General features: G+C 41.8%; 2 protein-coding genes across 2 annotated transcripts; one reads left to right on the top strand and one right to left on the bottom strand.

Annotated features, from left to right (window-relative positions):
- Positions 1 to 12: 12 nt before the first annotated feature.
- On the top strand, positions 13 to 1,581 carry LOC118801936 (protein FAM124A-like; the record flags this gene model as incomplete). Its single annotated transcript, XM_036562338.1, has 1 exon — positions 13 to 1,581. A coding segment is annotated over one exon (846 nt), but the record flags the coding sequence as incomplete, so codon positions are not given.
- A 9,460-nt stretch (positions 1,582 to 11,041) lies between these two features.
- LOC118801935 (F-box only protein 47-like) lies at positions 11,042 to 25,149 on the bottom strand. The gene is made up of 10 exons (XM_036562337.1): positions 24,975 to 25,149; positions 22,733 to 22,894; positions 22,534 to 22,610; positions 21,344 to 21,421; positions 19,111 to 19,219; positions 17,005 to 17,178; positions 15,250 to 15,399; positions 14,994 to 15,136; positions 13,655 to 13,814; positions 11,042 to 12,354 (listed from the first exon to the last, which is right to left on the bottom strand). The coding sequence occupies exons 1-10, from the start codon at positions 25,147 to 25,149 to the stop codon at positions 12,248 to 12,250; spliced, it is 1,335 nt and encodes a 444-aa protein (XP_036418230.1). The 3' UTR covers positions 11,042 to 12,247.
- Between the last annotated feature and the right edge of the window lie 200 nt (positions 25,150 to 25,349).

Raw genomic sequence — 25,349 nt, 5'->3', positions numbered from 1 at the left:
TCCCCCTCTTAGGTTCAGGGGTCCTGGAAGCAGCACAGACACACCATCGCTCACTTCTCTCGCGTCCCTGCTGACTCTTCTCCCATCCCCTCCCCTCCTACCTCGGAGCCCCCCCACTGCCCGCCGTCATACGGCCGAGGCCCCGCCTCCTATCGGAACCGCCGCCACCGTACCTCGTCCCGCTCGCGCACTCAGAACGCCGTCTCTCCGTGCGCTCCGCGGGCTTCGCTAACTTCCCTGCCTCTGCTGTGTGAGCAGGAGGACCTGGAGGGCGTCCAGGACAGCCCAGAAGATGTGACGCCCGGATGGATGGGCTTCCGCTCACGGTCCACGTTCTCGCTACCAACCGAAGGCTTTGGTTCTGGATGCGTTTCGCCTTCTGCCCCTCGCCCCCGAAGCCTGTCCTCGCTTGCTGCTCCTGTGTTCCGCATCAACGTGGATGCGCTGGTGGGAGCCGAGGAGACGGACGTGGACACCGGCCAGGCGGTGAGCAGCAGCTCTGTGGATCTGTCAGTGGTTTCGGCATATTCGCGCCCACAGATGCGCATACATTCCAAAGCTCACGTCCCGCGGCCTGTCTCCGCCCCCCCACAGGACGGAGGTCCTGACTTCACGGCACTGTCCAACGACAAAACCTATTCGTCCCTAAAACGGCATCCCATCCCACCCAGAACCAGCAGCATCTCTTCAAGGAGCATGACTTCTTCTGTCCACGAGCCACTCACAAAGAATGCAGGCGCGTCGCAGGGCCAGGGCCATGTGGCGTCGGACACTGAGCAACATCAGAGCAACGGCACAGGAACAACAGAAGTCTGCAGAGACGGCACAGAGGAGGACGAGCAGGAGTTCTACATCTGATGCACAACCACTGTCGGAGATTATGGAGGAGGCAGGACTGATGAAGTTAGCGTGTGGTCAGAGATTCAGGATTCTGTCCACTACAAACCTGCAGAGCAGCAACTTCCACCATCTGGATTTGAGAATTCAAGATCTGAGAAACCGTCCTTAGGAAGAAGTGTCTTCTTAAAACCCTCGTATTCAGTTTGGGTGTTTGACACTGAGGTTTGGCCTCATCCAGATATTATCCTGATGCTCAACATGCATGAAGTGACCAGGTGTAAAAGGGGTTTATGACACATTAGTTATCTTTTTTTATGCTGCACCCACCGTGAGTCAAAACAGCTGTTTACATGTTCTCATGATTGCTCGCAGGGGCCCCCCAAAAGCTCAGACCCCTGGGCCCATAAAACCCGTGCGATGATCCGAGCCTGTCTGTCGGTGGTTCAGAAGGCTGTTGGGAAAATGAAAGCGAAATGTACCTGTTTTTAACCTTGAAAAACAATTCACTCATATGCATAAAGTTCACATACATCCCGAAATCAGTTTCTGAAAAAATGCACTAATTAAGCTCTGCCTACAAAAAGTACATGATGTCTTTATTTTGTTTATACCAGAAATAGCCTTATAGTCATACATGTCATATATTACTATTACTGTTACCTGTGCAGGTTCTGAAAATAAAGCCACAAAGTGACTGACTCTGAAATCTGACCCGTTTGGTCTCCATGACGACTTCAGTACTGAATTTAGCTCAGTAGCTGTTCCAGAATAACAGTTCCTGACTTCATCATCTCATCATGAACTCCAGATAAGAAAACAGCATCACACAAACATCCTAACTAGACTAAACCTCCTAAATCCTGTCCTAACTTTAGGATGAACCCCAACAGGGTCCTCACTTCTGTTTAAGGTCCGTTTCTATGGTTTTTAGGCAGCTGTGTCAGCAGCATAGTTCACTACCAGCATAATGAGCTCCATTTATTCCTACTGTAAAACGCTGCTTTCACTGTGAGATGATTTTCTTTTCTAACTCTGCGTTTTAAAGATCTCAGACGCTGCAGACTCGATCTCCACCGCCCCTCTGATCACCTTCGTGTGTTAATGTTGATGATGAAATATTACAGTGATGGTGGTGAATAATGAGGAGACGGAGCTGAACGTGTGTCTGTTTATTAGGAGGAGTAATGTTAGCGCGCTCGGCTAAAGCGTTTGGGAAATGGAGACTGAAACTGGGGAGCGGCGACGCTCTGATAAACAGCAGGGGGCGCTCTCACAGCATTCACTGCTTACAGGTTATTACACTTTGTTAGACCTTTTTTTACATCAGTAACTGTAGCTGTCTGAGTAACTAACGATTACTTTGATTACATGTTTACGTTTCAGCTGTGTGTTTATGATCGGTTGCTAGGAAACAGACATAGCTGGTTGTCGACTTTGATTGAGTAGGTTAAGATTTCCTAACTGGAGATAAGAAGCTGTAAGATCAGATAAAATTCCTAAATTAAGGTCAGATTTGCTTCTGTAATATGAATCTGTGAGAAATCTTATCCTGACCATCAGATCTAAAGACAGAAAGAGAGGAAGTTTCTGGAATTCGCCTCCAGGTCCTGCTTTACATCTAAAGATGCACTGTTCCTTCTCAGAGTTACTGCAGTACGGATTTATAGCTGACAGAATCCTGAACTGCGACTACAACTCATCTGTACCATTGAGGAGTCATTTTACCTGAAAACATAAACAGAAACTCAGATATTTCAGCCTTTGGAACTTTGACTGTTAAACAGAACAACTTCACCAGCTGGAAATGGAATGACGGATGACTGAATGGACGAGTTTAATGAGTAACAGTTAAAGCTTTTATGATACTTTATGTGTAAAACTGTACTTAACTTTGTAAAGCTGTACTTAAGATACAGAACAAATGTTTTATAAATGTGTTTTTGTTTGTTTGAGCTCATTTTATTTAAAGCTTTATTTAACTGGTAAATCTTTTGAAGTTAACAGTGTCGGTGGTGACGAGCTGGTAGTTGTGTGATGGAGGTGATGTGATGTAATTACAGATTTTTACAATGAAAGACGTTTTATTTTAGACGTATTCAGTGGTTTTACTGGATTACAGTACAGGAACCCTCACTGTTTTCTACGGAGCTCAGTGGCCTTGACTGGCCTGTCTGTTAGCAGTGAGTGTGTTTTTGTTCAGAGTGTAAAGAAAATAATATGCTGCATTACTAGAATCTGTATTTGTTACCAAAACACATGTTGGAGTTAAGAACAGCTGATTGGCTTTGTGTAAATACTGACAGTCTTCTTACAGACATTTCCCCAAAATGTAGGAAACGGGGAAAAACTAGAAGTAGATTTACAGATCTGATCTGAGATCAGTGATCAAAAGATGGAAACAGCACAACCTTAGTTTTGCAGATCAGCAGGAAAAAGAAAAAAGACTTATGTTGAGAAATCAGTAACACGTTTTAATGAATTTACAAATTTACTGTACATAATAAACTGTGTTTACAAAAACCTCATGTTGGTGAGAATTTGGACACTGTTTTGATGTAAGATATAATATAATTTTTCATTTTCCAACTTCAATTTGTTTTTCTTCCTGAAGCACTTCTAATGCTCATCAACTCTGCCACATCAAAAACAAAACTGTCCACTGCCACTGCATTCTATAGGGTAGGGGTGTGCAAACTTTTTCACGAACAACTTTTTCAATAACGGAACATGGAAATAGCTGCCATGGTAACAGGTTTAATGACAATTATAAAACGGATAGCTCTGGTCCTAAAATCTGATTGGCTGAGCTGTGTTCGAAGCCATTGTAAAATCCACGATATACCAGCTCTGACCGCCTCACAGCGACTGACCTCTGTATCACTGCGCCACGGCAGGAAAAACCCTTCTGCTGTTAATGGATTAATCTTTGACTCTAACGCTGATCACAGTAGTACCGAGTGCACTGATGAAGAAAGAACCCGGTTCTGTTTAAACTGAGGGGCTGGTCAGCTGGCTAACAGGATAAAAGATAGCAAACATGCTAAACAGCTCCATCATTAATATCACAGGCTTGAATTAAAGTATTTACGGTGTGATTCACTGAAAAACGGCAGAATAAAAGTCTAAAGAACGTCATCTGACTGTTGTACACACTTCAAATGTCCGTGTTTCAGTCAGAGGTCACGTCAAATCCAGACTGAATCCCAAACGGCTCTGTACTCCCTAAATAGTGAGCTGTGTAACATTAAGTTTAGAAATTCTTGCTTCTGCTGCCAGATACTGCCCTGCCTGTGTCTGAATCCCAAATGACCATTTAAAGTGATATTTTGCTCTGTTGTTCTGCAGGGGTCAGTATTTAAACTCCTACGTAGTGCACTCTGTAGGGAGCAGGGAGCCGTTTGAGATTCAGCCCCAGCGTGAGAAAAGTGGTGTCGTCAGACTGGCAGAGACTCGCGGTGCTGATTTGGTGACCAAAAATACAGTATTTGCATTAAACAGTGCTGTTATCATACCATCAAGTCATATCATATCATATCATATCATATCAAGTTTTAGAAATCATGAACTGTCTGCAGTTTACAGTGATGGGTGACCGAACATTCTTCTCCTCATTCAGCGGTCAGTGGTTGCTTAGCAACAATACCGTACTCTAAAGGAGCTACATTTCTTGGCGGAATATTTGTTTATGTCAATTATTATTAATGATAACGAGGCAGTGAGTTACAGTGATTTTATCACAGTGAAGGTGTGGGTTTTACTCCACGTCGTGCCAAAGAACACCCTTCCCATGATTAAATCACAGTAACCCACTGGCTCTCCTGGCTTCTTGCCTTAGTCGCATAAGCAGTGCATGTGAAACGTAATAAAACGTTTTGGTTAAAACCCCAAACAAAGTAATTAAGCACAAAAGAATCCAGTGGGGCAAATAAAGTGATTTTAAAATTTAACATACATTCAGTGCAACATAAGTGTTGAAATCGAATGAGCCAACTGAGTATCACAAAACAGCGATGAACAGCTCTCTAATTCATTCATTCTAATGAGCTTGTTAGATGGACAGTATGACAGCATGTTAGCTCATGTAACAGTTTGGACAAAATCACAGATGGCAGTGTTATCATCACATCTGCTGCAGTCAGTTCACCTCCTCGCCTACAGAGGTCACTCTCAGCAGAGTTCTAGACCTACCTTCTCACCTTCTAATCAGCTGCCATTTTGTGTATAAAAGGCCTTTGTTGTGGTCAGTTTCTTCGCCCAGTCTTGTACCGGCGATGCCCTGCGACTCGTCTCGCTACGACTTTCTGCTCTGACTGAGGGCTTCTGAGTGCTGGACTGTGTTTCTGTGTTTTCCTGTCTGAGTCTGACTGAGTTTAGACAAAGATAACAAAATGTTTTTAAATGATTTCTTTAACTGAAGGAGGTGCTGTTCAGCCCATCAGCCCCATGTGAAACAGGACCTGCCTGTCTGTCGGTGTGAAGCAGCTGGAAGGTCTCAAAATGCAGCTCCTGATGCGTCTAAAGAGATTCAACACAGATCAGAAACAGTCACTGAAATCTACCGTCCGGAAAGGGTTACAAAGCCGGTGCTGAGGCTCTGAGACTCCAGAGGACCACAGTGAGAGCCATAATCCACAAATGGAGAAAACACACATATATACTGCCACCTGGTGGTTTGAGAACAAAAAACATAGCACATAGCCCCAGTCTCAGGCATCTGAGACAATGATCTGTACAGATATTTATCGAGGTAAGAATTTATTGGTCAAAAAGAAAATTGATTTGATGTGTTTTCCAAAGCTCTCATGCTGCTTACCTTCTTTGAAATTTCTCAGAAACTTGCAGGCCTGACAAGTATTTGTGTTTTAGATGTTGTTTGGGCCAAAGGGCCAAATTAGACATGAGCTCTGTGGAAACATTCATAACTTAATGGAAATATTCAATTCAGCAAATTTGTTCCTGGGAAAAGTTAAAGGTGACACACCCAGCATCAGACTCGTCCAGAGAGCTGCCTGAGGCAGGAAATCAATCAATCAACCTTTATTTTGACATTAAGGGTGACTCATTAACAATGTATCTGTATCTGAGACTGAAAAAGATGAAATTAAATTTATCAACTAAAACAAATGAAAAATCAGCAAAACAGAAGATTTATAAAAAAATAAAAACATAACAGCTCAAATAGGAAACATGAAATATCAATAAAATGTATAATGAACACAGTAAAAGTAAAAACTGTTACATATCATATTACATATATATTAGATAATAAGCAATAAGAAAACTACAATTTTACTAGAGCAGAGCAGTGAAAGAATTAAGGTCAAATAACAGTTGCAATAAAATAGTGAGGTAAATTAAATAAATGACCAGAGAAGAAATGAATGTCTCTGAATGGTGCCCAGTAAGGAGGCCTCGTGGGTCTTAAACCGTGTCTGATGAGGTGTTTGCCCTGTGGCAGGGTCACTAATAGACAGACCGCTGTAACCACTGAACTACTGAGAATTTTTACCAACTCTTCTGGTCTTTTCAGTCCCGGTTTAGCAGCCTAGCAAACTCAGACCAATCGGCTGTGTTGCAAATATAAATATCACATGTGATGCTACTCAGCCAGTCAGATCTGTGCATTATGATGAATACTGTGACTCGAGTCAGTGACACATTCTGGTGCCTCGGGCTAGCGCGACCACTGAAACAGTGCTCCTGCTTCACAGACGGGTTTTTAAATGTGCTGAAAGGGCTGAAAGGGCTGACCCAGAATCGCTTTAGCAGTTCTGAGTCTTATTTTTATTATTTTTTTTAATTATACTTCCAGAAAAACACTATTAGTGAAATAGAGACGACAAGGCTAAAGTCGGCTTCATTCACCAGCCTCTTGTTTGAACTTAGTTTAGTGATTTCGAGCAAACAGAAAACATAAAAACAAGTCAAACACAGAAGCGAATGTTAAACAGGATGGGAGATTATTATTATTCTGTTTTCACTCCAGCAAAATGTATTTATTTTTATTTATTTGTTTATTTATTTTTTATTATTATTTTTAATGTGTCAGGGCATGCAGAAACCCCTGGCCAGTGAGTGGAAGTGCAGTAGGCATTCCTTTAGATATTACTGTATATAAAATGTTCATAATCATAATGACACCAAACTGCCATCCATTAAGGGAGAGGAGGGTGTGTGTGTGTGTGTGGGCGTGCACGGGGGGGGGTAATTTCAATGTCGATATGGATTTGTAGACACATTTGCCAACTTTATGAGAAGTTATTGAGATGTGATTAATACAACAGGAACAATTTTCAATAAAATGTAAAATTACAGTTTAAAAGACTGAAAACTCTGCACTCACTAAATCCAAACTTTATTATCAGGGATATGAAACCTACTGTAAAACATTGTGTCACAAAGTGTCCTGATACCAAATTTGAGCCATTTCTGTCAAACAGAAAAAGATGTGTGTCTAAATGTCTTACTGTACTTATTTTAAGTCTCGAGGCGTGAACAGGTCAGTGTGATCCTACCTCGGTCTTCCTCGTGGATCCTCGTGCTCCAGCTGCCAGATCGCTTTGTTGCAGCTGACTTTCCTCTCTAAGAGTTCAGGTTGGTTGGTGAGATTGTTTTGCTTGTCTCTAAGAAATTCACACATGCTGGTCAAGAGATGCACATCAGCACAGCCTGCATTTACAGGAGCAAACTGGGTCAGCGCCACCAGGACTGCCCTCACCATCATCATCATCATCATCATCAGGACATGATCACCAAGACGCCTCAGTCTTTGTTCCAAAATGTTCAGATCCACAGGCCGCCGTCCAGCTGTGATGAGGGTTGCGTAGTTCTGTGAAAAGCTGCTGAACATTAACAGAGGCCGTCGAGGTTAAAGAGACGTCCAGTCTAGTTTACACTCTGGGAAGGAGAAGAACAGGAAATACATTCAGCAGGAAAAGGAAATAAGGACGGTATTGGTGCCCAGTCCACAAACACAGAGTGGGCAGTTTACCTGGTACCTGCACTCACTGGCCGTTTAATACGTATAGTAGGATGCAAAGTTTGGGTTTCCCTGTTAAAATAAATACAACAGTGCTCGTTTAGTCACATTTCACTGTCTATCAGTACTGACTCCACTTATCTCAGCGTTTATTCAGTATCAATATATATTCAACACTCCTAGATATCAAGGTCCATTTCATATACATTACAGTTCATCGTTCATATTAGAGTTTAAATTTAAATATTTGATGTCTGAAACAAGCCGTTCATAACAGATACGACTGAATGGAGGAAAACGGATCCTCTTAAAATGCACTAATTCCTGACTGTACCTGTTGTTTGGCCGTTTAAGCCGGTGTGTGTTTGTTGACGTGTTTGTGCACTCAGAGCTGCCCAGGCGTCACAGTGTTCTAACGGAGATCCCTGAAGACTTTTCTCTCATTTAGAAACACCTTCAGAAACACTTTCTGCTCTGTGAAATCAACACTAAACCCGCAGTTCAGCCACAGCTCAGGTTTCATAGCAGCAATTCACTGACAGTAAATCGTGTTATGCAAAAATATATTTAAATGAAAACTGGAGCCCAGGTGGTGGAACGAACTCCCACTGGCTGCCTGAACAGCTGAGTCTCTCGCGGCCTTCATACACAGACTGAAGTCCCTTTATACAGCACTGAGTTAAGTGTTTATTGTACTGCACTGCTCTGTGTTTAACTCTGTTCCTTTCTCTCTGTTTCACCGTGGCCTTTTGTTTCTAGCAGTGTCTGAGCTCAGGTCTGTCTTTCTCTATAACCTGTTTAACCAGCAAAGATACTTTCTCTGGACAGACAAAGCACTTTGTGTAAGTCGCTCTGGATAAGCGCGTCTGCTAAACGCTGTAAATGTAAATAAATATTTACATGTGAACTGAAAGTGCATTACATTACTGACCTTTCCACATGCAGTGAAGGGGAGCATTCCCTGGAAAATTTGGGAAGTGTTAAGAAAGGTCAGGGGACAGCAGGGGAACAGATCCAAGCACAGAGAGGAAAACCTGTAAGAAAGGGCTGAATGAACCAGGAGCGCCTGATTTGTTGTGTATTATTATTATTAGAGTTCTGGTTTATAGATTATTAGAATATGAATGATACTGATGGGTGAGGAAGAGCCTGAATGTAACGGTTGTGCACGTTTGGGTTGAGACCTCTCAGAGTTGGATCGAAACACTGACGAGACGAATGGCGGCCTGACGAGTTAGGACTGCAAATGAGAACATGATCAGACAACAAAGAGGCTCCGTCTCCAGCTCTGAGAGGAAGATCGGCTTTATTTCTGCCCCTTTGCCCTCGGTAGACGGGGGCAGTTTATTGTGGCTCTGCTTTTCTTGTTTTGTTGGTCTTGGAGTCGTTTCTTGTTTAAGTCCTCTTTTTCTCTTTTTAGCTCTTTTTCTTCTTTTCTTCTTGGGGTTGTTTCTCTTTATAGACCTCTTTTCTTTTTGAGAAAGACGCTGAGAACCGTATCGGTCACCCCTCTACAAAGGTGTGACGCTGACTGCTGTTTGTCAGGGCCTTAAACACAGAGGTCTACAGGTGTGTCTGGTTGGTGCTGATTGGCCTGTGGGCTTCTGGGAACTGGAGTTTGACAGGTAAATAGTGCTTTGCTGCTGTCGCCCTCTGCTGGCAACAGATGGCACAGGCTGAACCCATACAAAAGGGTTTTTAACACAGTAAATTGTTTAAAACAGTAAATTGTTTAAAAATATTAGATATAAAGTTCACACTGTTACTGATATATTAGTTCTCAATAATTGCACATTTTATCAGACGGTGGATTTTTCTAACACAAAGCAGCCTCCTGTGTGTGTGTGTGTGTGTGTGTGTGTGTGTATATATATATATACACATTTTTTTCAGTTTTCTCAGCTTTTGGCAGTATGCCTTTTGCTCTTTACATTGTGTGTAAATTTTATGATGAATGGACCAAAAGAAATGAGCCAAATTACTCTGAAATAATTCTGGTTCCATTGACTTACATTAAAAGTGGAGTACATTTCTCCTGTAAAGTTATTTTGGAGATACAAGGTTTCGTAATTAGATTTTTAATTTAATGATTTTCTCTTTTAAGTCTATAGTTTTAATCATGTTCTTTATTTCTATTCTTGTTTACTTCACTTTTTTTAAACAACTCTGTGTTTTCTGATTCTGTATTTTCTCATTTGTAAAGCACTTTGATTGACAGGAGTGTATAAGGGGGGGTGCTATTTAAATAAACTTGCCTTGCCAATAGGTGGCGTTTGACCTCTGTGTAAGTTTATTTTAAATAAGTAAGAAAGTAAGGCGCTGGAAGTTGTGACGTATGATGACTGTTGTTGAGCGTCCCGAACGCGACGCCGGCTGAGGTTCCTTTATGGTTAAATCGCTGCCCGGTGGCAGAGCTGCCCCTGGGGGCAGTGACAGTTAGACATAATCACTTAGCCGCACAATGCGCGGTCACATAATGCCGTTATGCTTCACATCATAACAATAGCAGAACCGTTTTTGGTGCTATATAGAACCCTTTTCAAAAAGGTTCTATATAGAACCGTCTACAGCACATTCTCCATCAATCTAAAGAACCATTTCACCAAGCAAAGAACCCCTTAATCATGTAAAGGGTTCTTTGAGTGTTCATGGTTCTATATAGAACCTTTTTCTTTACTAAAGAACCCTTAAAGAACCATAGTTTTTAAGTGTGTACTGTACTTATTTATTATTTATATTGTTTTTCACTATTAATCTCTTCGTCTTTATTTCTACTTTTAATGTTCCTTTTGCTTTTTGTTGATGTCGGAACAAAACCGTGTATCTCCATTTTTGTCGTTTTTTGACATAATTTGAAAATACCTGTGGCCCTTTACATTTTGTATGAATTTTATGATGTACGGATCAAAAGAAATGGCCAAAAATGACAAAAAACTCTGGTTCCATTGACTTACATTAAAAGTAGAGTATGTTTTTTCCTTCTCCTGTAAAGTTACCGTTTTGGAGATACAAGTTTTTTTCTGACAGCAGCATTTTATTTATGTAAAGTGCAATAAATTGACTTTGCGTAAGAAATGTGCTATACAATAAACATAATAAATAAAAATAAGCTTGCCTTGCCTGTATTAAGTGGACAGAGTGTGGACAGCGGGCAGGTGTGCTTAATAAAGTCAGCCAGTACAGGCTTTAAAAAGCACCCACTGCAAACTTTATCAACTCATTTTATTGCCTCACTTTTGGTGCAAAATAGTGCTGTTAAATAAACAGATTAAATCTAAAACACAGGTCTGACAGAAAAGTTATAAACAAGGCTGCAGCCAACAACACAGTAATCAAATAACTGTAACAAAATCACAGGCTCATATTCACACATTCAATTCTCAGATACTTCGAGTGCCCATGAATAATACACAGACATTATAGAGAAACCTGTAAAATTCAATATATATTCAGCATATCTGATAAATATGCTGTGAAATACATAAATAAATCAATAAATAAATAAATATTCAACAATAAATACAGAAAAAGGACTAGGCTCAGATTCCAACACAGACAGTGTTTTGGGATTTTTCTGCCCAACAAGCAACTCTGCAATGTTGCAGCTTTTATAATCAGAAAACATTTAGCAAAAGTGCTGCTTGTAACGACTTGAACAGCAAAAACCCTTCAACGTAAAATTATTCAAACTCACATCCTTAAATATAACCTGAGACACGGACGCGGCGAACCATCAGCTCTGTTTAGTCTGAGTTAACGCTTCACCGCAGACGACAGCACAGTTATAACACTGACACTGGAGGGATGAACGCTGCGGAACTGTCCCCGTCAGGGATGATAATGAAACCACATTTTTAAACAAAAGTCTATTTAAAGCAGTAGTTCTCAAAGCAGCCGAGCCACTTCTGTCTGGACGCTGTCATAGAGGACTGTTTAAGTCCTGTTTCAGTGCAGTAAATAAAAAGAATGGAGACTGCAACCTGTTAAAAGTCTTGCTAGTACAGAAGCAACAAAACTGCTTTTCTTTTCTGATACTGGAACCTTGAGTACTGGCCAGTATCTCCACTTTTACAATGCCCTTTTTTCATTAAAACTTACTAAGTTTTACACTGAGCTATTTTTAATTGAAGCACTTAAGATGAGCTTCTAAAAGTCACCATCGTGCTCAAATTAATCAAACACTCCACCACCCTGTAAGAGGAAATCCACAGCTCATCTCACAGTGTGAGTTTGTGCCACTTCAGGACAGATTTGTTCAAAGATCTGATTGCTTTTTTCTGATACTGGTCCGATATCTGGTATCAGATCAGTGTTCTCTCTACTTGCTAGCAAAACCCTGAGTTTACACCACACTTATCTACATATACAGTACGTCGTTAGTTCTGCCCTCGAGTGACCTCTGAGCCTCTTGGTAACCTTGGTGTGATTTCAGTCTTTACTGAGGGACATGTAGACGATCTCCGTGTGGAAGTGAGCGCTTGCATTCAAGAGGCAGCACAGGTGCTGTAATGGATCCACGTCTCCGTTGTGATTTCCTGTTTGGTTTTAATAAACAGATAAATAAAATCACAAAAGTCATTAATTGATTAGCTGATTAAATTCACATTTAATTTCCAATATAGAGCAGTTCCTTATTTAAACAAGCAGGTCTATCAGTTAAACGTTCTTACATGGTACCAAAACAAAAACAAATATTCACAGGTAATAAGACAAACAACCATTTCATCCATGAGAGAAAGTGTGACGCATAGCAGTGTAAGGAAATCGAAAAAGGCACCCAGGTCTTCAGCTGAAAAGACCTAATGAGGTAATAACTAAACAAATGAGCAAATAAATAAATACATAACTAAGATTAATTATACAGAAATCCATATTACATCACAACAGCAAATAACTTCCTTCCAGGTGGATATTTAGCCTGAGAGTTATGTGTGAGTTATTCAGATACGCTGAGTGATCTTTGAAACAAACATTAAAAAATCAAAACACAGAGTGTAAGTCTAGATATCTGCAGCTAGATAAATTAGATGCTCTTCATGTCACTGTTGTAGATATTAGTAAGCCTGCATGCTGTTGTGGTCCAAGATGACAAAAACATTCTAGTTTTTAATCAGAAACGTGTTCTGAGAGAACGAGAGGTACGTACTCTGAGACGTGCTGAAAGTCTTTAATTTCGTATTACGTAGTTTTCTGTTCAGTTATAATAATAATGGGTTTGCTCAACAATCGTGTTCAACTCTTCCAGGAAGAATGAGATACACACAGTGTGTCCCAATTCAGGGGCTGGATCCTTCGAAGGCTGCTTAGACCCGCGAAGGCTGAACCGAAATGAGACCGTCTGCCCTACGGCACAGCACCGCTGTTCCCGCCCTCAGCGCTGCGCCATGAAACGCCGCTCTGATCAAGTTCTTCTAAAGTTCTTTAAAGACGGAGCCAGAAACTCTGATTTTAGTTGTTTATTTTTTCATTTATTAGAGCTGGAGATGCTGCACCGCCGGCTGTTTTTAAACATCTGTATCGTCAGCCGTTCGCCTCAGTTTAAACCCAACACTTATATTTATATTTATTATATAAGTGTCTCTTCAGCCGCCATTCGCTTCTCTGCTGACGCCGCCACGTTCTTGAATCCTCGCCGGCACACAGTGAACCTCGGGATATGTTGGCTGGCGAAGGCTCCACCTGTTGCCATGGAAAAGAAGGACACGTTTCTCGGCCGCATTTGAAGGAGCTTTCGAAATGGGACAGTCTAGTCGTGCCGCTGTGACGCAATCGGCCTTCAAATTCAGCCTCTGAAGGACGCAGCCCCTGAATTGGGACACACCGCTGGCCTCTCACCTGCCATAACGACCTCATAGAGCTCCATGGTGACTTCAGAAAGCATGTTCTCCACACTCTGGATGAAGGACCACTTCTCTGAGGCCACGGAGAACACCTGACACACCTGCTGGGTCATCTTCACTGCCCACTTCATGCAGTAGCCGTCCTTCTCACTCACCTGTCACACAATTATTACCATTATTATATCTCACTGGTTTCTGAACATTTTGCAAACATTTTCAAACATGACGTAAGTTTATTTTAAGGACTCTCAACTGATTTTTTCTTGTTTGGCATCAGTGGACAAATTAGGATTTAACACCCAAATCACATTCGGCACAATTCAAAACTTAGGCCTGTCATGATCATCACATGATTAACTGGCAGGTAAATAATGGCAATTAACAATTTAACAAACTGTTCACTACACGCACCTATTAAAGTGGACAAACTGCTTACTAGCGGTCATTAACCAGTAGATCCCAGCTGATGAAGGAAACAGCTGGAGCTCATAAACAATCATTACGCACCACTTTGTTTTATTTATATGCATTTGCCTCAACTTACCTGAAGAAAAGTCACTCAACTGACATTCTGTTTGTTTCAACGTTAATGATGAATGAGATCAGCTGCGAAATAACTGTGGTCAACTTAAATGACTGCGATCAGATCAACTGTATTAGTAATAAATATGAAAGGCCTATCAAAGCTATAATTCAATGAAGCCATGACATCAATAAACAGTTTTATTCCTGACTTCACTGAATTGTTTGAGAGGATCTGAGTTTGTAAATCATAACATCAGGGCAGTTTTATCTGTAATAAGCGGGGCGATGGCTGACACTGAACCATTCTTGACAGACACAGTATATTAAATACTGTTACGAAAAACATCAGAATACATAGCAAAGTGGTACCAGCTACAGAGAAATCTTCCAAATATGTAGGTATGAACAGCTTAAAGTGGTAGAAAACATACAAACCTTTAAGGCAATGTTGGAAACAATGGTACATGATACATTGTTTTTGCTTCAGAGAATTACTTTCATGTTTTTACGCTGAAGCGGCTGCCAGTGCTGAATAACAATTTTGTGTTGTGAGAAATTAGAGAACCCACATTTTCACAAATGGAGGGTCACAGTTATCATTTAGCACAAGAAAAGCGAGGGAGGGTGAATCTTCACCGTCACAGAACTGAAAACATGAAGAAGCGAAACGAAATCGGGACAGAAAACCTGACGGCCACCGTAGGTTCTGCTGCACGCTTGGAAAGGGAAGGGTGAGGGAGCTGGTCTGCAATCTGCAACCTCAGCACTACATGCCACATACCACACCTTTAAACAGGTGTATTTCTTACCAGAATGAGAAAGATGAGGAGCCGAGAGATCTCAGAGAGCCTGCCGTTGATGGCCTTGCTTGCTAGAACACTGTAGCAGATACTCTTCCCACACAGTATGAGGAGACGCGCCATGTTCTCCGTATGCCATGGAAGTGGCGTAACTGGAAATTACACAGGCACATAGAACAGCATCAGGTCATTGAATTACCTATAATCACATGACGAAGACCTGATGAGAACAATCTTCTGTTCTAAAGACGTTTCTGTCTCTTACCCATCATCTCATCCATGATGGAGAGAACGGTGTCAGGTCTCCAGCCTTTGGTCTCTTCGTGATCATGGAGGAGAATAATGGCCTTGGCCAAGTCCCAAAGGCCACCTTGCCCCACCACGTGATCACAAACACGCTGCCAGCCTATCTTACCTGGAAGGACAAGCGCTCTGTCAGACCTTAGCAAGCATGCACATTATGCTAACACTGCATTTACACTGCTCCAGCGCATCAACGCTCCACAACATGTCCCATTCGTTTTCAATGGAAGCGCTGATTCGGACGCGGCAGTCCCGTATACCAAATGTGGTGTTTGAGAAATGCAGAGGTTTGAAATTCTTACTGTCTTGTGATTTCAAATGTAGTAAACTTCCTATTTAAAACGTGTCAATTTTAACAAGCTGGTGATCCATAACGGACACTTTCAGAGCTGGACTTTGGCTTAGAGAAAGGAGAAGAATTAAAGGCTCTTCTCGGAATATCGTCTGTCAGACTTGGAAGTGTCCCGACTGTATCTTAAGTAATAAGTAAAATGCAGCTTAATTACACAAAATAACCTATTTTAACACTATTTTAAGACCTGATATCACGCATGTAAAATCTTTTGTTTTAATTGGAATGATATATTTTGACACTACTCGCATATTTTAGATTAGATTTATGCCATTTAGTAGACATTCAGTTATACAACTGAGTTGTATGATATAGTTTCTCATTAACCTGCTGGACCCCATGAATGTCTCAAAATCAAAATTCTGGGGGTCCCTGCTTATAACTTATTTCATTATATTGTATTCTCTTTCTGTTTCCCCCACAATCAGCTTCTGTCTCTGGTGTTCTTAACTAACTAGAGCTGCAGCACTGCTCTGCCTCAGGGTGGCGCTGTAGCAGACTGGCTCACCCAGTTGGTCCTTCATAGCCTAGAAACTGTAACTCTGCCCGGATTCCTCTGAAAAACTTTCCAATGAGCTGCAGCAGATCTGTAAATCTGAAAACTCGCCCAGTTTCCCAAGAGTTTGGAGTGAAGAGTGACTGTTCCTCATTTCTCACACTGAAGACAGAAGAGGAGACGAGGAAGATCTCAGTTACTGTGAGGAAGAGCGCAGAACCGCACTAGAACAGAGACTCTACAGAAGAGGAGACGAGGAAGATCTCAGTTACTGTGAGGAAGAGCGCAGAACCGCACTAGAACAGAGACTCTACAGAAGAGGAGACGAGGAAGATCTCAGTTACTGTGAGGAAGAGCGCAGAACCGCACTAGAACAGAGACTCTACAGAAGAGGAGACGAGGAAGATCTCAGTTACTGTGAGGAAGAGCGCAGAACCGCACTAGAACAGAGACTCTACAGAAGAGGAGACGAGGAAGATCTCAGTTAATGTGAGGAAGAGCGCAGAACCGCACTAGAACAGAGACTCTACAGGAGAACAGCTGATAAAACAGACATTTACTGACATTGAAGCATCAGCGCCGCTATGGGACAACACGGGACCCCCGAATACCAGGGGGGATTTTCCCCCAATTTTCTCCCCAGTTTAGTTGTTTCCAGTTCCACCCACTAGTTCCGTCTCCCCCAATCACACGGTACCACCAGCTCTAGGAGGGTGAAGGCAAACACAGTCTTCCTCCGAGTTCCGTGAAGCTCCACAGCATAGACACTTTTCCACATATTTCCATGATGTCTGGGAATGTCCAGTAAATGAAATGATATAATAAATGATCAGCCAAAAAAACAAAAGCAAGTGAAGATGAAATATTACCATCAGACTGAAGTGGTCCGAAGAGGATGAAGAGCAGGCGAGCCTGGCTGACGATCGGCCAGGGTCTGAGGATGCACATCAGCCAGAAGAAAGAATCCCGTCTTCTTTGCCACTGATTTAAGAGCACACCTCTGCAGAAGAGACGGACCGCCAGCTCCAACCGGTGACATGCACCTTATACAACAACAGAACAAAGGGTAAAGGTTTATTACAGTAGTGTAATATGGATCAAACTAAGGAACATCTGAAGCAGCAACCGATTCAACATTTGTGTCTGATGAGATAAACGACACAAATCTTCTTCAAAGTCAATAAATGAGACTTTTGACTTACTCAGAATATCAAACAGATCAGTACCATGTTTTCATTCTACATACAGCCTGAAGACATCAGAGTCAATACAGCGCTTGGCAGTGGCATGTACTAAGGCCTTTCAGACTCACAGCCCAAATCTGATTTCTGTCGTATCCAGAGTGATTTTGATCGTCTGAACAGCAAAATTGGATCAAACCACATTTGGAGGTGGTTTGAAATGCGACTCCAGTCAGATTTGTACAGACGTGTCTCAGTCTGGACCCTCAAATAAGATTTCAAAGTGTCTTTTTCGTCACTCACGACACGACAAACAGCGACAATGTCGAGTCCAGAGTGATGAAGTTCTGGAATTCAAGAAGAGCTCCAAAGATTCATGATGATGAAGAGAGTTCTGAGGAGTTTGGAGGGGAGATGATGCTCCTCCATCTCTCCTGCGTCCGCAACTGAAATCCACGTCACCAGCGTAGCTACGTAGTTACTGATGCCTATGTTGTTACCATGGCAACCCATGCAGATAGACTGGAGATGTCTGGACACACAAATCTGATCTGATTGCTCACAGATAACAGAGCGGACAGTCGACTCAAAAGATCTGATTTAAGGAAGAAATCAGATTCGTCTGCAGTCTGAACAGCCTTTTTGTCGACTAGTCAGGTGCTTCTTCACCCTGTAATCAACAGATCACTAAAGAGAAACTCAATGTTGGAAACCATTTCCTTTCCTGCTCCTCTCATGGCTGTGTAATCCTCCTTTTGTTAAACTGTTAATGAAGGTCATTATTGTGTCACAATTGTGAAACTGAATGTGTGCAAATTCCATGTGGCATCATTGGTCAATGACCAAAATATATTTTTAGTCAAAAACAACGTGGAATTTAGGAACTGGTTGATCAGCTGACCTCAACGTCCATATTACAAAAAAATGGCTGATATTTAAGATTCACTGACATCATTTTTAAACCCATTTATGCCCATTCTGGAATTTCCTTCACTACAGCGGTTCTTACAGCTTCACCGAGAACATTCCTCAAAAAGAAACCAAAACTGGTTGAACTCTTTGGCTACAGCGTCCGATTTATTTATTGTGCTTTGGTCCAAAAGTGTTCCTTTTTTTGTCATTTTTGCATATTTTCATGAAAAACAAATGTTCTGTTCGTATCACACACAAAGGACACAAAGCACGTGTGCTGTCTAGGAGGGTTCAATACATTTCCATGGACACCACACTGTATTAGAAAAACTGTGTCCCCCTAAATCCTTCTTTTATACACACTGAACTACAAACTCACACACACATGCAATTTGGGCCAAAGATTAAAAAAGGTACAATAAGCAAACAGATGGGTTAAAAAAGTACCACCTGATTCAGAACAGAAGTCAAATTACAATAATAAACGGGTATCTTGCGGACATCATTGATGACAAGATTTTTGAGAAAAATTATTGTGAATTTATTTTTGGAGCGTTTCCTTGTTTCTCACAATTCTGACTTGGATTAATATTAAAAATACGAAGCATAAGAGTTATAAAGGTTCAGATATTGGCTGGACAGGCAGTGCCACAAAGTGGCCAGTTTCCTTGGTGAACTTTTTAAGTCTTTGGGCATAAATGTTTTTCAGGATAAAGGACAATATCACTACAAGCTGTATTTCCTCCTCTCAAATGAACTATAGTGAAGCAATAAAAGTGAGAACTTATGTCTTTTAAGATTCACAGAGTTCAAAAGAATACAAATTTTTAACGTTTTCTGAAGCTCACTATAGACGTCAGTAACTGCTGTCCTTTCACCCACCTGGCCTGCATGTAACCGCTGCCTCGACTGTCCGCTGAAGGTTTGTGGTCTCACACAAAAAGTCAAAGACACGGTGACACTCCAGTTCATCCCAACCAGCTATCAGGGTCTACAGTGATCAGGACTGAACATTACTGTCATAAAGGTTCAGCAGACAGAAAGAAGGAAACTCCTTCTACGATGCAGAATGTTTACACTCAGTGGCCACTGCACCAGGTTCACCTCGCTGACCGGTACGGAAAGTTTCATTTATGCATATCAATCAACTAACCTTTCAGCACGACAGTGTTTATATAAAAACAAACAAATAATAAAGTAAAATAGCAGAATCGCAACTCACTACTGACCACATACAAGGTATGAGTAGGGAAACATGGGGAAAATGACCCCTTAAGAACAGCGGACCTCATTCACCAAACGTTCTTAAGAAGAAATTCCTTCTTAACCCCACTTACGCAGTTTGTACGAAGATTCTGACTCACCAATCTTCTCTTATGTGTGATTTGTTCTCAGGTAAGAGCAGAATCTACACACACTCTATGGCGGACCAGATCTGCCAAAAGGAAAAATAAATAAAACTTGAAAATAAATTACTCAATAAATTAATCAATAAGTAAAAATAACTAAATAATAAATAAATAAACTTAAATAAAAGATAAATTGCTTATTTTGGTTGTAATTATACACATATTTCTTTTTCTGCAGTTACATATTTCTCAGTGTATTTATTTCTGCATTATTTATAATTTTTTTACTACTATGTTCATTTCAATATATTTTTTCTGTATCTATCTTTTAATAATTGTTTGCTTTATTCATTGATTCATTAATTCATCTACTTATTTCTGCATTTCTTCCTTCATATGATAATGAGGGGGCGTGTTTTTCACGTTCAGGTTTAGCAATCAGGCCCAGGAGGAGAAGAGCTGATTAAACTATTTCACCAACTCCATAAAGAGCTGCAGAGTCACGGACAGACAAACCTGCCGATACATAACTCTCGATGGCTTCTGCAGGCAGTGTGGGAGAAGGGCTTCCGAATGTCTGTGTGATCTGAATTTTGCAGAAGAACATGATGAACCGCCTCCTCCAGAGTTCTGAACACTACGGGTCGACCTCTGAATCAGCAGATCAGCTAAACGGTCATTTATTTTTTATTTTAGTTACTTTTCATTCTGGCAGATCTGGTTCTCCTCAACACTCAAGAGCACAAAGGTGAGAACAGTTCTGCGCTTTAAGAACACGTCATGAATCTGACGGAGACTTTTTCTCAGGAGAATGAGACACACTGTCCATTTACTGTAAAGCTAAACTAACTACACTTATGCCCAAGTTTAGCATATTCAGGGTAACGACGCATAAACACACATACAGTTAGAGGAAACGAAGCAGAACAGCAGACAATTTTGCTGTAATAGCACAAAAATGGAAATCTTATAAAGGGCTATCTGAGCCCACCATCAGGGACAGAAGCCCCACTGAATCGTTCATCAACATGTTGTCGAGTTTAACAGAACATACAATTTATACAGCACTGAGAACCAAAATCACCTCCAGCAAGAAGAATAGAAATATTCAGTAATTCTGGCTTCTGGTCACTGCAGCATGTGGCACTAATGCCAGCCAGTAAAACAGCAATGAATAAACGAAGGACTTTATGGTGAAAATCCAACTAACATTATTCCAGTGTAATCTGCTGTTGGAGATCTTCTGCCCCTTTTCTGAGGGGCTTCTTGTGCTCCAGCACTGCTCTTATAGCAGTGTGCTGATAGTGCCTCCTTGTGGAGAATCCTTAGTCTAAACATGAGTGACTGAAAGTCCTCTCAAAACCAAAAGATTCACTCCCTCTGCACCGCCCCCCCACCCCCCCGAAGTTCTATAATTTAATATAAGGCATAAATTACTATTATCCAATGACAAAATTTGATCAACTGACTTCAGAAATGTCCCGGAGAATAAATCCCTGCCGTCCGCATGGAATTTCTGAATTAGTCAGCACATATACATTTAGTGAGGAAGGCCCTGTTATTGGATCTGAGGATGAATTAAGACGCCATCTTACCCTCCAGACATCTCCCCCCACGTTTGCCTACCTAGTAAAGCGGCCACTGAGATCGTCTCCTTGGCAATTCAAAGAAATTATTACTGCTATCACAACAGCAAACGTGAGCAAGATAAGATCAAATTAATTCTACATCAGCTAGTTTATTCATCTGCAACACCACGGACTCACATTCAGGAACACTCCGTAATAAATGAAGCCTCGGCAGAAAGGAAAGGCGGCGCACTGCTCCATCGTTAAACAGGGAACCTGGAGGAACACAGGGAGTTATGACATATAATATCTTAGACTGACTGTTAAGCCATAAAAGCTCATTTTTAAAATTCCTCTGACCTGCCAATCGTGTAGCTCCGTTTAAATAAACAAATTAATTAATGAATTAATGAATGCACATGGTCATTTCCCCACTCATCACCATATATTCAAACCCTGCCTCCCCCCCCCCGCAATGTTGCTACAACGTTGTCAAAAGGTGGCGCTGTTTACATTCTCAATGTTGTCACAACTTCATTATTAAGTAACATTATTATAGTAACATTGCTATACACTGTTAAAAATGATGGTTCTTCAAGGGTTCTTCAGTAAAGAAAATGGTTTTATAAGTAATCATTAACACTCGAAGAACCTCTGCATGGTTAAAGTGTTCTTTGCATCATTAAACAGTTCTTCAAATTGATGGAGAACGTGCTGTAGAGGGCCTCTTTGAAAAAGGTTCTATTCATGCACCCAAAAGGATTCTTTTACTGTTATGATGTCAATCTTCTTACAATAGAGAAACCTTTTTGGTGCTGCATAGAACCCTTACAAAAATGTCCTATATACAACCATCTACAGCACATTCTCTGTCAATCTGAAGAACCCTTTTATGAGGCAAAGAACCCTTTAATCATTTACTGAAGAACGCTTTAACAGTAAGGCACACCCAAACCTCCCGGTATCGTTCTGGGTAACGCTGTATCTGCGGGACGTGCACTCGCTTTTTCAGCCTGATATGATCTGCTCATTACGGTTATGAGTTTAGACTTCATTAATATTTATGAATACAGTACTGCGGAAAGTCATGTTTAACGATCTGTCAAATGCGCACCTGGTTGGCAGGTCTGATTTCTGTGTAATTTGCTGAGGCAAAGCTGCCTTAAGTTATATTGGTAGAGTGACACCATGTCCCAGAGCAAACCCCCCAAATTCCCCTCTTTCATTAAATTTCTGACCAACACGTCTCTCGCACTCTAAAGTCTTCCAAAAATTAAAGCTTAATATGCCGCCATGTGCCGGAATGACTGACCATGAACTCAACCTCATCTTAATTTTAAAACCGAACTAATTTCTTGCAATAAGATGTGTTTTTTATTTGGACCTACCTGTGAAAACACGGAATATGAAAACCTTAACCTGTCCTTGGTTGGCAGTAACAGAGTGCATCTCTTGAAGAGTAATCCTGTGGGAAAGAGCATCAAAAACACCACACTAACAGTGACGGCTCATTCATTTAGCACTGGAACGTCTACAGTCTCCAACACGGCTTTAGCTGAAGGCTTTAAACAGGATCTCCAATCATACCCAGGTGTCTGAAATGGTCGAGCACAGAGCCCTCGGCTTCGGGTGACGTGCAGTGAAACCACTGCAAGATCATCTGGTTCCTCCAGGCAAAAGTGGACACGTGCCTCATTATGCAGCCGGAGATGGTTTTTGATACCATGCTAAAAACACTGGCATCGACGGCTGAAACACAAACACACGAGGCTTCAATGTTTCAGTGCACAGACAGCTTCCCTGCTTATTTACCTCGTTAGTTTCCGTCCCTGGTCATACGCACCATCATATCCTCTCACTCAAATGAGGTAAACTTCCACTTCAGTATAAAGACTTTTGCCTCCTCTAAAACATATTGATTTTTGATTACATCATCATGCACCAAACATAGTATTATCCAATAATACCATGTTTCACTCCCTCCTTCCTCTACCCCACCCCACTGCGCTGCTTTCCAATTCACACTGACTTTGATTCAACAGAAAAGTGGCTTCTTCTATCATTATATACACCGGTCAGGCACAACATTCTGACCACCTCCTTGTTTCTACGCTCATTGTCCATTTTATCAGCTCCACTTACTATATAGGTGCACTTTGTAGTTCTACAGTTACAGACTGTAGTCCATCTGTTTCTCTGATACTTTGTTAGCCCCCTTTTACCCTGTTCTTCAGTGGTCAGGACCCCCATGGACCCTCACAGAGCAGGTACTATTAGGGGGGTGGGTCATTCTCAGCACTGCAGTGACACTGACGTGGTGGTGGTGCGTTAGTGTGTGTTGCGCTGGTCTGAGTGGATCAGACACAGCAGACCTGGAGTTCCAAATATGGGTATAAGGCGGACTACAGAATGACACACCAGCGAACACACAACACTGTCACGAGTAACACTGCCACACACTCTTAAAAATGATGGTTCTTCAAGGGTTCTTTAGCCAAGAAAATGGTTTTATATAGAACCATGGACACTCAAAGAACCCCCTCCATGATTAAAGGGTTCCTTGCATTATTAAATAGTTCTTCTTCAAACTGAGGCAGAGGTGGAGAACGTGCTGTAGACGGTTCTATATAAAACCTTTTTGAATATCTTTCTATTCAACACCCAAAAAACGACTCTTCTACTGTTACGATGTCAATCTTGTAACAACAAAAGAACCCTTTTTGGTGCTATATAGAACCCTTTCTACATAGAACCATCTACAGCACATTCTCTGTCAATGTGAAGAATCTTTTCATGATATAAAGAACCCTTTGATCATTTACTGAAAAACCCTTAAACTTTTTAAGGCTGTGCTTTTGACATGCCGTTTAATCATGCAAAGGGTTCTTTGAGTGTTCATGGTTCTATGTGGAACCATTTTCCTTACTAAAGAACCCCTGAAGAACCATCCTTTTAAGTGTGTACAGTGTTATGACTATCTACTGGCAACTCATCAAAACTCCATTGAGTTCCACGCACAACCTAATGGAGCTGTAATGGACTCTGGGAGGTCGTGACTGTGTACTGACAATGTTGTCCCTATGTTGTCAGAACATTCTGAAAAACTACTTCCAACACTGTGACAACGCTGTGGACACCAACAGTGGGCTGTCACAGCGTACCTGCGTCTGCTGGGCATGGGGACGTCACTGTGTAATCAGAGGTAAATGACTGCATGTACAGCTACATCCTACGCCTACACTGCGTTTACATGCACTCAATAATCCGATAACTGCAGAGAATCAGAGTCTGTCAGTAATCCAATCAACACGTTTACACGCTCGAGTAATCAGATGATGTGAAAACTCCGGGTCTACATGAGTCAGACAGTAATCAGATTCCTGTAAACTCACAGAAGAAGACGCGACGTAAATGTAAAACTCAGACTTCATAAGCAGCTGTTTTTAAACGACGCGCCGCTTTAGCCGAAATATGAACCTCATCATCGAGAAGATGAAGAAAATTTAAACCCTTTATTTCCTGTTTGGTTTCAGCGCCGCTCCAACAGTGATTTGCTGCGTCTCGCGACGTCCACCGTCTGATCTCGCGCAGACTGAGAATTACGATAGAAATCAGAAGAAGAGTTTACAGCACTGAGAAATCTGATTACTGAGCTAACATCCAGCCTCTTTATCAGATTTCTTAATCGGATTTGTAGATCAGAGAATGGTGTTTGCATGACCATCTGAATAATTGGATAACTGCAGAAATCCGATTATGATTGGATTACTGAGTGCGTGTATGCGCTCTCAATTGTAGGTACAGTAGAACAACCTAGCGCTTCACTCACCTGACAGGAAGTCCAAAATGAAGTCGAACACCTCAGCGGGCAGTTTCTCAAAGAACCCCTGAGGAGAACCGCGCTGGGTTCTGGTCTGAACGGTTCTGAGAGAATATGGCCGCCTCCGAGATCGGACACGGCGGGAGGGCTGAGTGGAGGTGAATCTGCTCGACTGCGAGGCCATTTTATAGTCCCGCGCCTTCCCTCCTGCGGCTACCGGGCAACCCGCCCCATCTGCGGGGTCCTGGGAGAGGCTGGCGTAGCCTGGCTAGCTCCGCTGCGCTCAGCAGGAGCGCTGGCCGCGGACTCTGACCGCCGAGCGGCGTTAATGTCGGATATGGACTCGGACTGAGGAGCTGACCGAAGGATTTTAACCGTCCAGTC

Source organism: Colossoma macropomum, unplaced genomic scaffold (assembly GCF_904425465.1).
Source record: "Colossoma macropomum unplaced genomic scaffold, Colossoma_macropomum, whole genome shotgun sequence".
In the NCBI taxonomy this organism is placed as follows: domain Eukaryota; kingdom Metazoa; phylum Chordata; class Actinopteri; order Characiformes; family Serrasalmidae; genus Colossoma; species Colossoma macropomum.
This window is presented reverse-complemented; position numbering and strand designations above follow the sequence as displayed.

Bases quoted from the DNA above. Each gene is read 5' to 3' on its own strand.
- LOC118801935 (XM_036562337.1), bottom strand. From the start codon at position 25,149: ATGGCCTCGCAGTCGAGCAGATTCACCTCCACTCAGCCCTCCCGCCGT. The intron at 15,400-17,004 runs GTAATATTTCAT...TTGTCCTTCCAG, and splicing joins CGGACCACTTCAGTCTGATG to GTAAGATAGGCTGGCAGCGT. The intron at 12,355-13,654 runs GTGAGAGGCCAG...AAAACCAAACAG, and splicing joins CTATGAGGTCGTTATGGCAG to GAAATCACAACGGAGACGTG.